The sequence below is a fragment of the Hippopotamus amphibius genome, chromosome 13 (genome assembly GCF_030028045.1).
Source record: "Hippopotamus amphibius kiboko isolate mHipAmp2 chromosome 13, mHipAmp2.hap2, whole genome shotgun sequence".
Classification (NCBI taxonomy): domain Eukaryota; kingdom Metazoa; phylum Chordata; class Mammalia; order Artiodactyla; family Hippopotamidae; genus Hippopotamus; species Hippopotamus amphibius.
The window spans coordinates 20,118,104-20,130,270 of record NC_080198.1 but is presented as its reverse complement, the minus strand read 5'-3'; the positions used below and the strand labels follow the sequence as shown (position 1 = coordinate 20,130,270).

Below are 12,167 nucleotides of genomic sequence, written 5' to 3'. Positions count from 1 at the left end.
GAAGACACCCCTAACCAGAGGAAGAGGAAATGGCAAGGCAGTTTGGGGAGTTTTCAGAGTAGGTTTATTTCTCGGGCATCTCCCTCTTATTTTTTCAGAGTCATGGTTTGGGAATTATTTGGAAGATCCTCGGGCAGATTTTCCTTGCCCATGAAGTAAAATGATATTCAGTAAATATTTATTGAGTCTACTGTGGAGTCAGGAAATAAACGGTGAACAAAAAGGGTCAACTTTAAACTGCTGTTGATTTTGCCAGATGGGTGGCTGCCAAGGGCTAGCATGGAGCCCAGATCAGATCAAGGGCCAGAGGAGCTCTTTCCGGGGGAAGAAAAGAATCCACTTGATGCTCACGTCAGTTATCCTGTGAAAGAAATATATTTAAGTGATTTATTTATTAAAGGAGAGTAGTATGTTGTTTAATCCAGTACATCCAAAATATTACCAAGTCAAAATGTAATCAATATAAAAATTGTTATTATTTTTATTGAGGTGTAATTGACTTGTAACATTATATTAGTTTCAGATGCACAATGTAATGGTTCGATAATTGTTTATATTGGAAAACGATCACCACAATAAATCTAGTTAATATACATCACCATACATAGTTACAAAAAATTTTTGTTTTCATGAGAACTTTTTAAAGATTTATTCTCTTAGCAGCTTTTAAACATGCATTACAGTATTTTTTCTTCTGATTTTTATTTAAAAATTTATTTAAAAAAATTGAAGTATAGTTGACTTACAATATTATATTAGTTTCAGGTATATAGCATTATGATTCAGTATTTTTACAGATTATACTCCATTAGAAGTTATTACAAGATAATGGCCATAATTTCCTGCGCTGTGCAGTATATCCTTGTTGCTTATTGCAGTACAGTATTATTAACTGTAGTCACCATGCTGTACATTACATTCGCATGACTTATTTATCTTATAACTGGAATTTTGTACCCTTTGACTACCTTCAACTCTTTTTGCCCACCTCCCCAAGCGTTGCCTCTGGCAGTCACCATTCTGTTTTCTGTGTCTGTGAGCTCTTTTATTTTTTTAGATATGTAAGAGATCCCATATAAGTGAGAAATATATTTTCAACTGGCATTCACTGAAGACAGCCTTTAGCTGTCACCTTGTTTGAAGCCCTTATTTTAAAAATAATATGTATTTTAAGAAATCAAGTGTCTTCTACCTGTAAGTAGGTTGATAGGTAATATTCATTTTATTCTCTGTCAGTCCTCACTTGAAAGAGGTCCCATGGGAATATGAAAGTTGTTAATGCCCTGGGCATCTCCAGGATCAAGGATGGTGAGTATCCAATAAATATTTCTTGACTAAAGAATGACCAAAATGAATGAAGTGTTTCTGGTGTGCTGGAAGGGGTCAGTAACTTTTGGGAACTCTGTTAAACTTTATCAGGAAACTGTGTAAGGAAATATCTGACTTTTTTTTCTTGCTGGCTGTGGACCCTTGTTAAGTTTTTTTTTTTTTTTTTTTTTTCTTGTTAAGGTTTTTTGAACCTCAGTTTTCTCACCTAAAATATGGGAGTAATAGTATTTTCTTCTTGGAATAGCTGTGAAGATTGTAGAAGATCATGTGTCACATGCTTGGTAAATATAAAATGCTCAATAGATTAAGTTAGTAGGGGCACCAGTTGTTACTACTATGGTGCTAAGAGATGAAATAAACATACAGTCAATTCTTGTTATTTGTGGTAGTTCTATGAAGTCATGACGAACATTTAATTCAGGAATACTGAACCATCATTCCTGAGAGAAATACAGGGTTAGGTTCCTGTGAGCCTGTGGTCACAGCATATTTGTCAAACCTTGTTTTACATGTGTTTCTGTTTAAAGACACTTTAATAATTATTGATTCATTAACATTGAACTCACGGCCAACAGCAGCGCAAGTCATGTCTGAAGGGAGCTTATCTAACACCTGTGCTTTCTCTGTAAGGCACCTCACAACCATCTCATCATGGTCAGCAACACTAAGGGGAACTTCGGCACTAGGTAGGCTTGGGGTCCATCAGTAAAGTCACCAACAAAAAACACAAATGCAAAAAGCATAGCACTAAATGCTGCCCCCCCCCCCCCAAAGGATGCTTGTTTACCATGTGAAAACTGAAACAAGGAGACAGCATCGCCTTGTTTGACCTCAGTTGGGAATGCATATTGTGGGTGACTCAAATTTCTCACTTCTCGGTTCACAAATGACTGTAAAAATGCTGCACATATGAATTTTGGGATTACAAATAAATTTTAGTGATAGGTAAATTTGCAAATAGGGGATCCATGAAAAATGAGGGTTGACTGTATTCAAAATTGTTTTCTCCCATCTGTCTTTCTCTGGCAGTTCTTTGTCTGAGCTAAAAAACATGCTCACTGGGGAAAACATTTTTAAACACTGTCTGCTTCAATATCGTTGTGGACTATACATGAAGCCACAATAATCAAGCTTTTCCAGACACCCAATCTTCTATTTTCACGAGTTTATTTGCCTATAAAAATGGTCCGTCACTTCCAAATCTTTGAAGTTGAATGAGGCTGTTCAAATATGTTACTCTTTATTTTGGTATAATTTCTACTGTGGAGAGTGAGGTTGGGGACCTGGGAAGAGTCCAGAGAAATTGTGGGGACCACTGCTGAAGAGTCAAGCAGAAAGCAATAAAATGGCTTAGAAATTCTGATGTAGGTGGTTTTTAAAGTAACCAGGCTCAGCTTACTCATGGCCTAGAAGATAAAGGTGATGGTTTTGACTTCTCATGTATTGAAAATTAGCATATTATAAGCATAGTCATTATTGTAAACATTAATTGAGTACTTGTTGAGTGTGCTTGAAATTCTTTTAGGAAGGAGAAAAGAAATGAATTGTTTTCAGTAGATCCAGTAGTTTCAAGTGGCATAGTAGATAGATCACACAATTTAATAACAACAAAGAAACACAAACAACACAATAATAACAGCAGCAGCTAGCATTTTCAAAGTCCGTACTACAGGCTGTGTCTTGTGTTAGTGCTTTAACCTGTTGCATTTTGAAAACTGAAACCCACTGGAGTTAAAGTAATGAAAATTACAGAGCAGTGGAGTTAAAGTGTTGAAAGTGGCATCCTTTTCTGTCTTGCATCTGTAGCTTTTGCATTTTCATAATGTATCCTTGTGTATTATCAAAAGAACGGCTTCTTTACTTTGTATGTATATGTGCATGTCCGTGCGTGCGTGCAAGTGCGTGCGTGTGTATGTGTCCATCTGTCTTAGTTCTGGGATAAGGAAGGTACCTATGTAATTTTTTTTGTTTTTCAGATTTTTCCTGTTTTAGATAAGGCAAGACGCTGAAACAGCAGGAATGAATAATTCAGACCTAGTTGAATTTCAAACATGTTAAGACACCTACTAGCTACATTTCAAATGCTTTGTATAATTTAATTCTATGAGTTTGGTAGGATCGCATTTTATAGATAAACTGAGGCTTGGCCATTGTAAGTCACTTGCGTAAAGTCATTCACATAAGTGTGGTAGCAAGACTTAAAGCTTACCTTCTTATCTACCCTGCTGCAGTGAATACTGTATATACTGCGGCATGGAGGGGGAGGCAGGATAGGAAGAGATCGGGGCAGCAACTCATGTTGATTTTGGAATAGAAAGAGGACTAGGTGTCTGATGAAGTAAAGGGAGACTGGGTGTGGTTGAACATCTTAATCCAAGATAAATAGATCTGTCTATTAAAGGTGCTCACAGAATGCTTGGCTGCATAGTCCTTTGTTTTTAAAGCTGTTTCTGATGATTGAAAGGAGGTAGCCTGTGAAGGCTTCAAGAAAGGTAGCAAAAGATGCGATGGTGGGTACTTAGTCATTCACGAGGGTGTGGTGTGTAAGTTGTAAATTTTCCTCATTCCTCATTAAAGATCTTTGAATGGCCGTACCTGGTAACATCAAGAAATCTTATCTACATACCCATCCCTGTGATCTACCATTGAACATGTAGCTCCTAACATCTTGATGTTGTTTTCCATTCATCTGTCTCTCTATTTTCCCCCCTCTAACCTGACTTGTTAATACTTTTCCTGTATATCTTTATGAAGTCGTAGCTGTTCTATTACATTCTGGACTGTTTATCTTTGAATGCCAAAGGTCTTGAAACATCATAATGTTGTGTAATAAACATAACTTCTGCCTTGACATGTGGGTGTTAAGAACATTAGTCATTGCAAAGTATTGAGTTAAATATTTTCAATAAAAGGATACAATGATCTAATAGAGAGGGAGAAGTTATAAAAATACTAGCTGATGGCTTTAATGATGAGCCATATACTCTGTGGGTTCCAGCAGTGATGGGTTAGAGAGTCACAGAATGAATGTAAAGGAATTCTTTTTATTAGCGGGAGAGGAGAAAGACCAACAATTAAAAAAAAAAAGCATTTAATTCTCACGCATACTAAGAAAAAATGTAAACCATTGAGTGTTCAATGCTTCTGGCTCCTGATTTACTACCTCATATGTAGCTTTAACTGCCACAAGAAATGCTGGAGATTTCCATGAGATATTATCAATAGGGACTCCTGGGCTGTGTCTTGTCAGGAAGCCCTTAGTCTTGCAATGATCTGTTTTTTTGTAGAGCATCAGGTCATCCTTTGCAACACTATCAGAGAGCCAGGGATTTCCTGAGCGAGTGAATGAGGTGGGTCTGTACTTGTGGAGTTGATTTTATGAAGAGTTTTGGTCAGCATTAGTCATTATGAAACTATGTGCTGCTGCCCTGGTTTATCTCTGTAGACATCGCCCCATGGCAGAAGATGGAATCCTTGTCTCTTCATGTCTCTGGGCATCTAAAGATGTTAGAGATTCATTGGTCTATTTCTTGCTGGAGAGTGTTTAGTAGATACTGGACTTCTCTGAGGGAATATTGTCTAGCTGAGTGTTTGGTGATCAGTACTCTTCTACTTCTTGGGGTTGGGAGGTTTAAACTGGAGACACTGGGTGCTAACTGTCCTCTACCTTGCCAGAGATCTTCAGTCATTCCGGTAAAAAAAAATCTGAGCTAAATACCTTTTCTTTCCTAGAGAGGTTACAACCAAGAAATTGTTTTAATTTCAGACTAGAGAGCGTAAACTGTGTCTGTGGCTGCAGTTGAAAGTTTCTTAACAGGCTGGTTATTTTCAAAGGATGTCCGAATCAAATATATCGCTTATGGGGAAAATGTTCTTTTCCAATATGACATCACGTACAAGTTGATAATTATCTTCATGATCAACGTATGACATTTTGGATGTTGGAGAGTGTGTGGAAGGGACATCGTGCGTCTGTGGTAGTATTTCTGGAAGGATTATTGATCTCTAGTCCTCCTGCATGTGATTTTCGATTTATTTGCTCTCATGATTAACTGAACATGTAGATAAGGAGGTGGTTTTGAATGGGAGCCACGTAACCTGTTGATGTAAGTCTTTTACCTTTTATGATTCCCATTGTTAGCGCCTCCCTCCTTGCTGGCTGGATTCCCTGTCATTTTAAGTAGGCAGCAATTACTGGTTTGTTCAAGAAGCTGGCTCCTGCTGCCAAGGATCCTATTAATTATCACTCCATCTCTCATTTAGTCTTCCTAGTGTTGAGAGAAGGTGCATGTAAGCGTGTGGCAGAGCAGCTACACGTGTGGCAGAGCAGCTACAATCGCATCTTTGTAATCATCTCCATTCTGAGACGGTTCAGTGGACTCAATGTTCAGCCAAAGGGCCGAGGCGGCCCTGGTGAGTCTTTTCAACTCTTCTATAGGTCGTTTGGTCAGTCAGGTTTGGTGTGGTTTTCTTCTCCCTCTGACTCTGACCTGAGTAAAAGCTAATGGTTGGCATTTATGTTGGGAGTTAAGACCTGTTCCGGGTCCATCTGTAAACTCAGGTGGGGCATCTTGAAAATACTGCAATGGTTTTCCCACAAACAATTTTCTCTCCCTGGGGAAAAGGAGACCATGGAATTGACTCTTGGTCTGTCTTCAAGAAGGTAATGCAAATAATAAGCAAAGCAACTCAGTTTTTACAGATTCTTGTATAGCATGTAGTTTTTTTTGAGTGACAATCCTTGTTTAATCTTGTATCTTTGGTTCTTGTCACTCATAAATGGTTTGATTGCTTTCTGTTTGTTTTCAGAAATGTTCACTTCACTTGTTTCAGTGACTTTTTTTTTTTTCCAGACGTTCCACGGGATCATTTGATTAGGTTTGGAGTGCTTATGCTTCCTTTTCCACTTTTTCTGTTATTTTTGGCAGTGTTGGTGTTTGAAGCTGTTGAAGTGATTCACTGCAGAGTGAATTAATTTTCCACGTCTTCAGATGTATTTTCCAGTTGCCCTCAAGTTTCTTTTCTCCCCTCTCATATGATTCTGCATTCGTAGTTCTGTCATTCTTGCTGGGTCCAGTATAAATGCTGATGTCACTGAATTTCTTAAATTACAGCTGGTGGGGATTAACAGAAATTGTAAGAGAATACCACTTCCTCATTTTGCTGTTTTCTTGACTAATTATTGTCCTTTCAAGTTCTGTAGGAGGATGGGGGTTTGGAAGTAAGTTCTCTGTCTTGAAGTTAAAACAGCACTTTTCTGTGAATGTTATTCTTTACAAATTACTTGGTTTTTAGGATGCTATCCTAATGTGCTCTTTAATAACCTCGGATATACTTCCCCCACTTAGGACTTTTGCACATCGAGTGTCTTCTATCCTGCGCGAAGGGTTTTGAATACTTCCCTTAAGTTTCCTTATATAGAATATTTTTACTCAACGGTCCTTCGCCAGCTCCAGGCTGTTAATGGTAGTAGGTGAAGGGTTGTGATTCATTTATTTTTTTCTCCAGAGCCTTTTGTTCTTTAAGGAATGTCTATCTCTGTTCCCATTATTTTCTTATTTAGAATCTGAATGTTCTTGGTGAGAGTTCTGGTTGCTCGACACCTTCAAGGATTAATTTTTCTGGCTTTCCAGTGCTTGTTCGAGCAGCTGAAGTCTGGGGTCCAGACTTTCTTGTCACTCTCTCTGTGGCTTGATTGATGGCTCCCTGAACCTTGTCTGGGAGTCCCCTGGGCTCTCTGGGCAGGACATTAGCAGCCACCTGGAAGTGTGGCGAAGCTCTGCAGGCGGCAGTAGTGATCGAATTGCAGGCATGGAAACAGAAATAGAAAGGGTTCAGCATTTGCACTTTCCTCTGGTGGTGGTTTTGCTTATTTTGTGTATTTGGAAAAGGCAGCCGTATGCAAACTGCTGACTTACTATTTTCCCTGGAATGGAAACCATTTGGATTATTTCAATGAGTTTTAGCTAAGATTTGTTTGTTCACAGTATTAGTTTTGTTTTCTGGTGTCCTCTTTAGAATAAGATCAGAATGTGTCTTTTTACTCTATGGAAATAAGTGTTCCTTGGCGCCTCAGGATTTTGCAAACCATGAATTTGAAAAATCATGTGTTTACTCCAGAGTCAAAATGGAAACTCTTTAGTGAAAATTATAGGTACATAAATATTTCTTTTTGGGTGAACTACTTTCTTTGAAAAAAAACTTTTTTTTGGCTAACTTATTTAAGATTTCAGAGCAGTCCCTTTTCCTGCTTAATTTTCCCCGTAATTATTTTTTCTCATTTTTAAAGAGAAAAAGATTAAACTGAAGAATTGCAGACTAAAAGCGTACGTACTCTACTATTTGATAGAAGATGGTGACTGGTTCTTTTCTGTTATCTTTGATGATATAGTCGATTTAGTTTAACTTTTAGTGGTAAGATTGGATTAGGTTTAAAAATAGAATATCCTTACTGTAAGAACTATCAAGCACTGGTTTGAGTTCCTGAATATAAAGATGATTGTTTAGCCTCTGGAAAAGGTGAACTATAGGGTCTCTATAAGCTTAGCTAACACTTCTAACATCGTGATAAGTTCTTTGATGATAAGACTTGGGAATGATATAGCTATCAAAAATATTTCTAATATCACTGTGGAGTTTGGGGATAAATGTGAGTTTTTAAAAGTTTGGATAAATAGAATAAAGGGGGAGGAAGAAAGAATAGTTATGAATTGGTTGAACTGTTTGGAATTAGGTATATTTTAAAAGAGTTTGTATATTTATCTGGGCAGTGTCACTACATATAAGATGGGAGTTTTATAGTGGGGAGATGGGAGTTGGAGACATTATGAGGTAGTAGGAGGAGCTATGGGTTAGGCATTGATGAAACTGAATTTCGCTAGGTTAATGACTATGAGTATTTTTGTCCATCATTTTATCTCAGCAGATGGCACTATGCAGGACCTAACAGTCACTCAATAAATGTTGAGCGAATGCACATACTGGGAGGCCTGGTTCCAGGCCCAGCTGTGCTACTCACTAATCATGTGACCCTCAGCTAACCATTTCTGAGGTCTCCTCTTCTGTTCAGTGAAGGGGAAGGACTAGATCAAGGTGGCCACGTGGTACTCTACTGCTCCTTCCCCCAGCTCTCCGACAGTAGATATTGCCTGCAGTCACTTCCCTTTGTTCTGTGAACCCAGGAGGAGCCTTGGGCTCTTCTGAATTCATTGCTCCCAGTCTCTACATCTCACCATGGACACTAGAGGAAGAACTTCTTTGCTGTCTCAGAAGTGTCTTCTCTCTGAGGTGCCTTACCGTGGTTGCTTGATTTTGAGTCCTTTTGTTTTTGATACCTCAATCCCATTTACGAGTAGGCAGTTTTCTATGAAGTTTCTTGCTCAACAGGTGTTTACAATAACAACAACAATAGCACACACCATTGTCCCTCCTTGCATTGATTTTTCTGGTAGATTTAGCAAATAAATATAGAACTTAATGAATGGGTCCAGACAGTATTCTTCCAGTGGAGTAAGAAATCAAGAAATGATTAGCTTAACAAAGTTTTCCACTTTTATTTTCCAAAACCCGCTTACCCATCAAGGAAGGGATTGTTCAACACCTGCTACATGCCAGGCACTGTGCTAGTGATAATATGGCCAGTCCATACGACGTGGGCTCTGCCCTCTTGTAACTCACAGTGACATGAATGTGATGCTAGGTCTGTAAGTATACCTTTAGGGACAAAAGATGGAGAGGTTGGTTCCTCTGAGGGGAGGAGGGAGGAATAAAGCCTCATAGAAGAAGTGAAATTTGAGTTCATTATCAAAAGATGACTGCCAAGCAAATGAGAGGAGAGTCTTCTGGGTAGATGGGAGCCTTGGAAGTATAGCACAGTATGGTGCCTTTGGGACAGCGTAAGTTTTTGAGGGTGGCTGTAGCACCAGGGAACATGGCCGGATTTGAGCAGAGGAATAGCATTCTGGCTGCCAAATGAAGAACAGTTTGGAAGATGGCCAAGGTCTAGTGTCACGGAGGCCAGTTAGGATGGTTCCAACTTAATAGCCTTTGTGAGAAATGATGATACACATGCAGTGTTCAGCCCTGAAGGGAGGTTGTGATTGCAAGAGGATACAAACCTTGGTCACAGATTTTAAGGGCAATGAGGGCAAAAGTAAGGTTGTGTGCACACTGCTTACTGGTGGCAATAGTGGTTGCTCATTCATTCATCATATCACTGGATGCCTGTTTTATACATACACCTGGGAAACACAGTGGTGGATAAAGTAGATATGGTCCCTGCCCTCAAGAAGCCTGTATTCTCATGGGGGACACAGTCAAGTATTCAGTTATAGATTACTACGTATTTGGAAGTTACATGAGCAAAATTCTATGTGTCCATTCTATCCACAGACAACCTCCTCCTTTTCCTGCAGCTGACTCATATTCTGACCAACGTGCTCTCTGCTCCCTATAGGAAATTTTGAGGGTAAAGTTAGATAAGCATTGTATTATATATGCCTTATTTTGCACACGCTTACGTACACACACACACACACACACACACTCCCTCTCATTCTCTCTCACACTCTCTTTCTCTCCCTCACTCTGTCTCACTCTGATTAAAGACATCTGTCTTCATTCCAGAGGTAGACAGACACCTCAAATAAGGCATGTGAGGGTTCCCATAGGTAAGTCTGCTCCAGGTTAAGTTCTGGATAGCTTCTGAGATTTTCCGAACTCTGATGTTTTACATGCAGTAATCCTGGTTGTTTAGTTCCAGATCCAAGCAGAAAAGTCTTCGCTCCTGTGATCTTTCCACACATAATTGGATCTTGAAGCTGGCTTTAGTGGCTGCTTCACATTGGCCTTCATGTCTGTGTTCCAGGTCATAGCTGGTGTTTGGGATTCATGTGCAGGAGGAAGAATTTGCCTCCAGGCAGCAAGACTGGTAGACATCAGATAAATGGCTTATTTGAAAGAGATGTTTTGGTACAGAAATGACAGTAACAACAAATTCTTCCCCCAAATAAAACTCTTCTCCACATTCCCCATCTAACTCAGGATAACCTTTAGATTATAAGGAGTCAAAAATCAGCTGGATGGATCTGATAAGAATTCCGAGGAGGCCATTCTAGGTTCAAGCACTGTTCTTTGAAGATGTAGCATTCTGACTTATGACAGTGGTAATGACAGCTGGTTTAGGTGGGAAAGGGACTTTCCCCATTTTGCATGACTTGGAGAGGTGGTGTATTGTTGGGACTAAGACCCTGGATTCAGACTCTCCTAGGTTGGAATTCCAGCCGCACTGATGAGCAGCTGTGTGAGTCTGGGCAAAATGCTAAGATTCTCAGTTTCTTCTCCTGTAAAATGTAGTAGCAGTTAAGCATGTGAGCCCTTTTGTTAATCCTGCCTGGGTTTGACTCTCTACTCTACTAGTCTGTGACATTCCGCAACTTGTTCACCTTGTATCTTGCTTTCTTTGATAATAATAATAATGGTAATAATAATAGTTCCTACCTCAGCAGGATGGGTAAGAATTAAATGAGATAAGGGATTGGCATAGTACCCAGCACATAGTTAGTACTCAGTGTACCTTACTTGCTATTTTTCCTGCTATCATTATATTAAGCTTTCTGAAATGTGCTGTTAGATGCTATTAGATGTTCTGTTAAATGCTATTAGATGACTTATTGTATTCTTTTTGAAAATTAAGCCTTCACAAAATGCATTCATTGATCTGTGCTTTATTTTTTCTTTCTTTCTTTCCCTTTTTTTTTTTTTTTAAATGCAATTTCTGGGTTTGGAGTAGGGTTGCTAGATAAAATACTGAAATACTGGATGTCCAGGTAAATTTGCATTTCACACAAAGAATAATTTTTTTTAGTAGAAACATGCCCCAAATATTTTATGGGGTGCTTATCCTAAAAAAATTATTCTCTGATTATCTGAATTTACATTTAACTGGGCATTGTATATTTTTATTTGTTAGATCTGGCAATCCTAGTTTTGGGGGAATACTTACCCCTTTACCCTCTCATCCTTTTTTTTTTCCCCTCACCCAGAGGTATATGGATGCTTATGCAGATACAGTGAATGACATCCTTGGAACATGAGCATAGAAATAGTTACACAAATTTGATGGGACATTTCCTAATATCTCTAGTAAACCTGTCTCCTAACTCATTATGGGCAATGGGACCATCACATTGAGATTATGTTGACACCTGAGTACTATGTAGTAAAGAGTTGCTTGAAAATCCTGAAGTGCCCCAGTGTCATTTCTACCCAAAGGGAGCTAGGTATTAATAATGACACGTTAGTGGGGAGGTGTGCATTCCAGAGAATCCTGAGAACCTCATCATCTTTGAAGGAAATTACCTCACTGCTCTTAGAGTCATCCCTATCTAGGGATGGTCATATCCAATGGCTCGCTGGGTTTTCCAAACTAGGAAAACAAACACATCAAGTGGTTAGGTTAATAACTTAGAGTGATATCATTGTACTTAAAACTTAAGTTAATTTTTAAGTAGGCTTGGTTCTTTAGCTATTAGAGTAGTTGGAGACAATGAGAGAATTAAATCAGAGACTGAGATTCTTTCCATTCAACCAGTATTTATTTAGAGTATCTCTTGGGTATAAAACAACTGCATAAGGGTAGAGAGGAATTGAAGGGATAATTATGGTTCCCCAAATCCTTAGTGTTAAGTGGATCAGTAAAGTAAGGAACCATTATGACACAAGACAGAATAAAGTCAGGGTCTAAGGCAAGTACAGCCAGGTCCCACATGGTTGAATGTAGGAAGTGATTCAATATGAAGAACAGATAGAGTAGGAATGGGTTTACTGTATTAAGAAGG

At 38.8% G+C, this 12,167-nt stretch overlaps 1 protein-coding gene across 10 annotated transcripts in view; it reads left to right on the top strand.

The window, feature by feature from the left end:
- Positions 1–12,167, top strand: part of MITF (melanocyte inducing transcription factor) — a 215,059-nt gene that overhangs the window by 15,142 nt on the left and 187,750 nt on the right. Inside the window, exon 1 of one of the 10 annotated variants that reach the window (XM_057705487.1) lies at positions 5,603–5,742. The exons of 6 other annotated variants lie outside the window; for them this stretch is intronic. Coding sequence is in view for 1 of the 4 variants with exons in the window: in XM_057705485.1 (XP_057561468.1) it covers positions 5,961–5,992 (32 nt within the window). In the remaining 3 variants the exon portion in view is untranslated. Of the gene's footprint in view, positions 1–5,602; positions 5,743–5,861; positions 5,993–12,167 lie in introns of those variants that run through there. 3 more of the 10 variants (XM_057705483.1, XM_057705484.1, XM_057705485.1) reach the window with 3 other exon arrangements.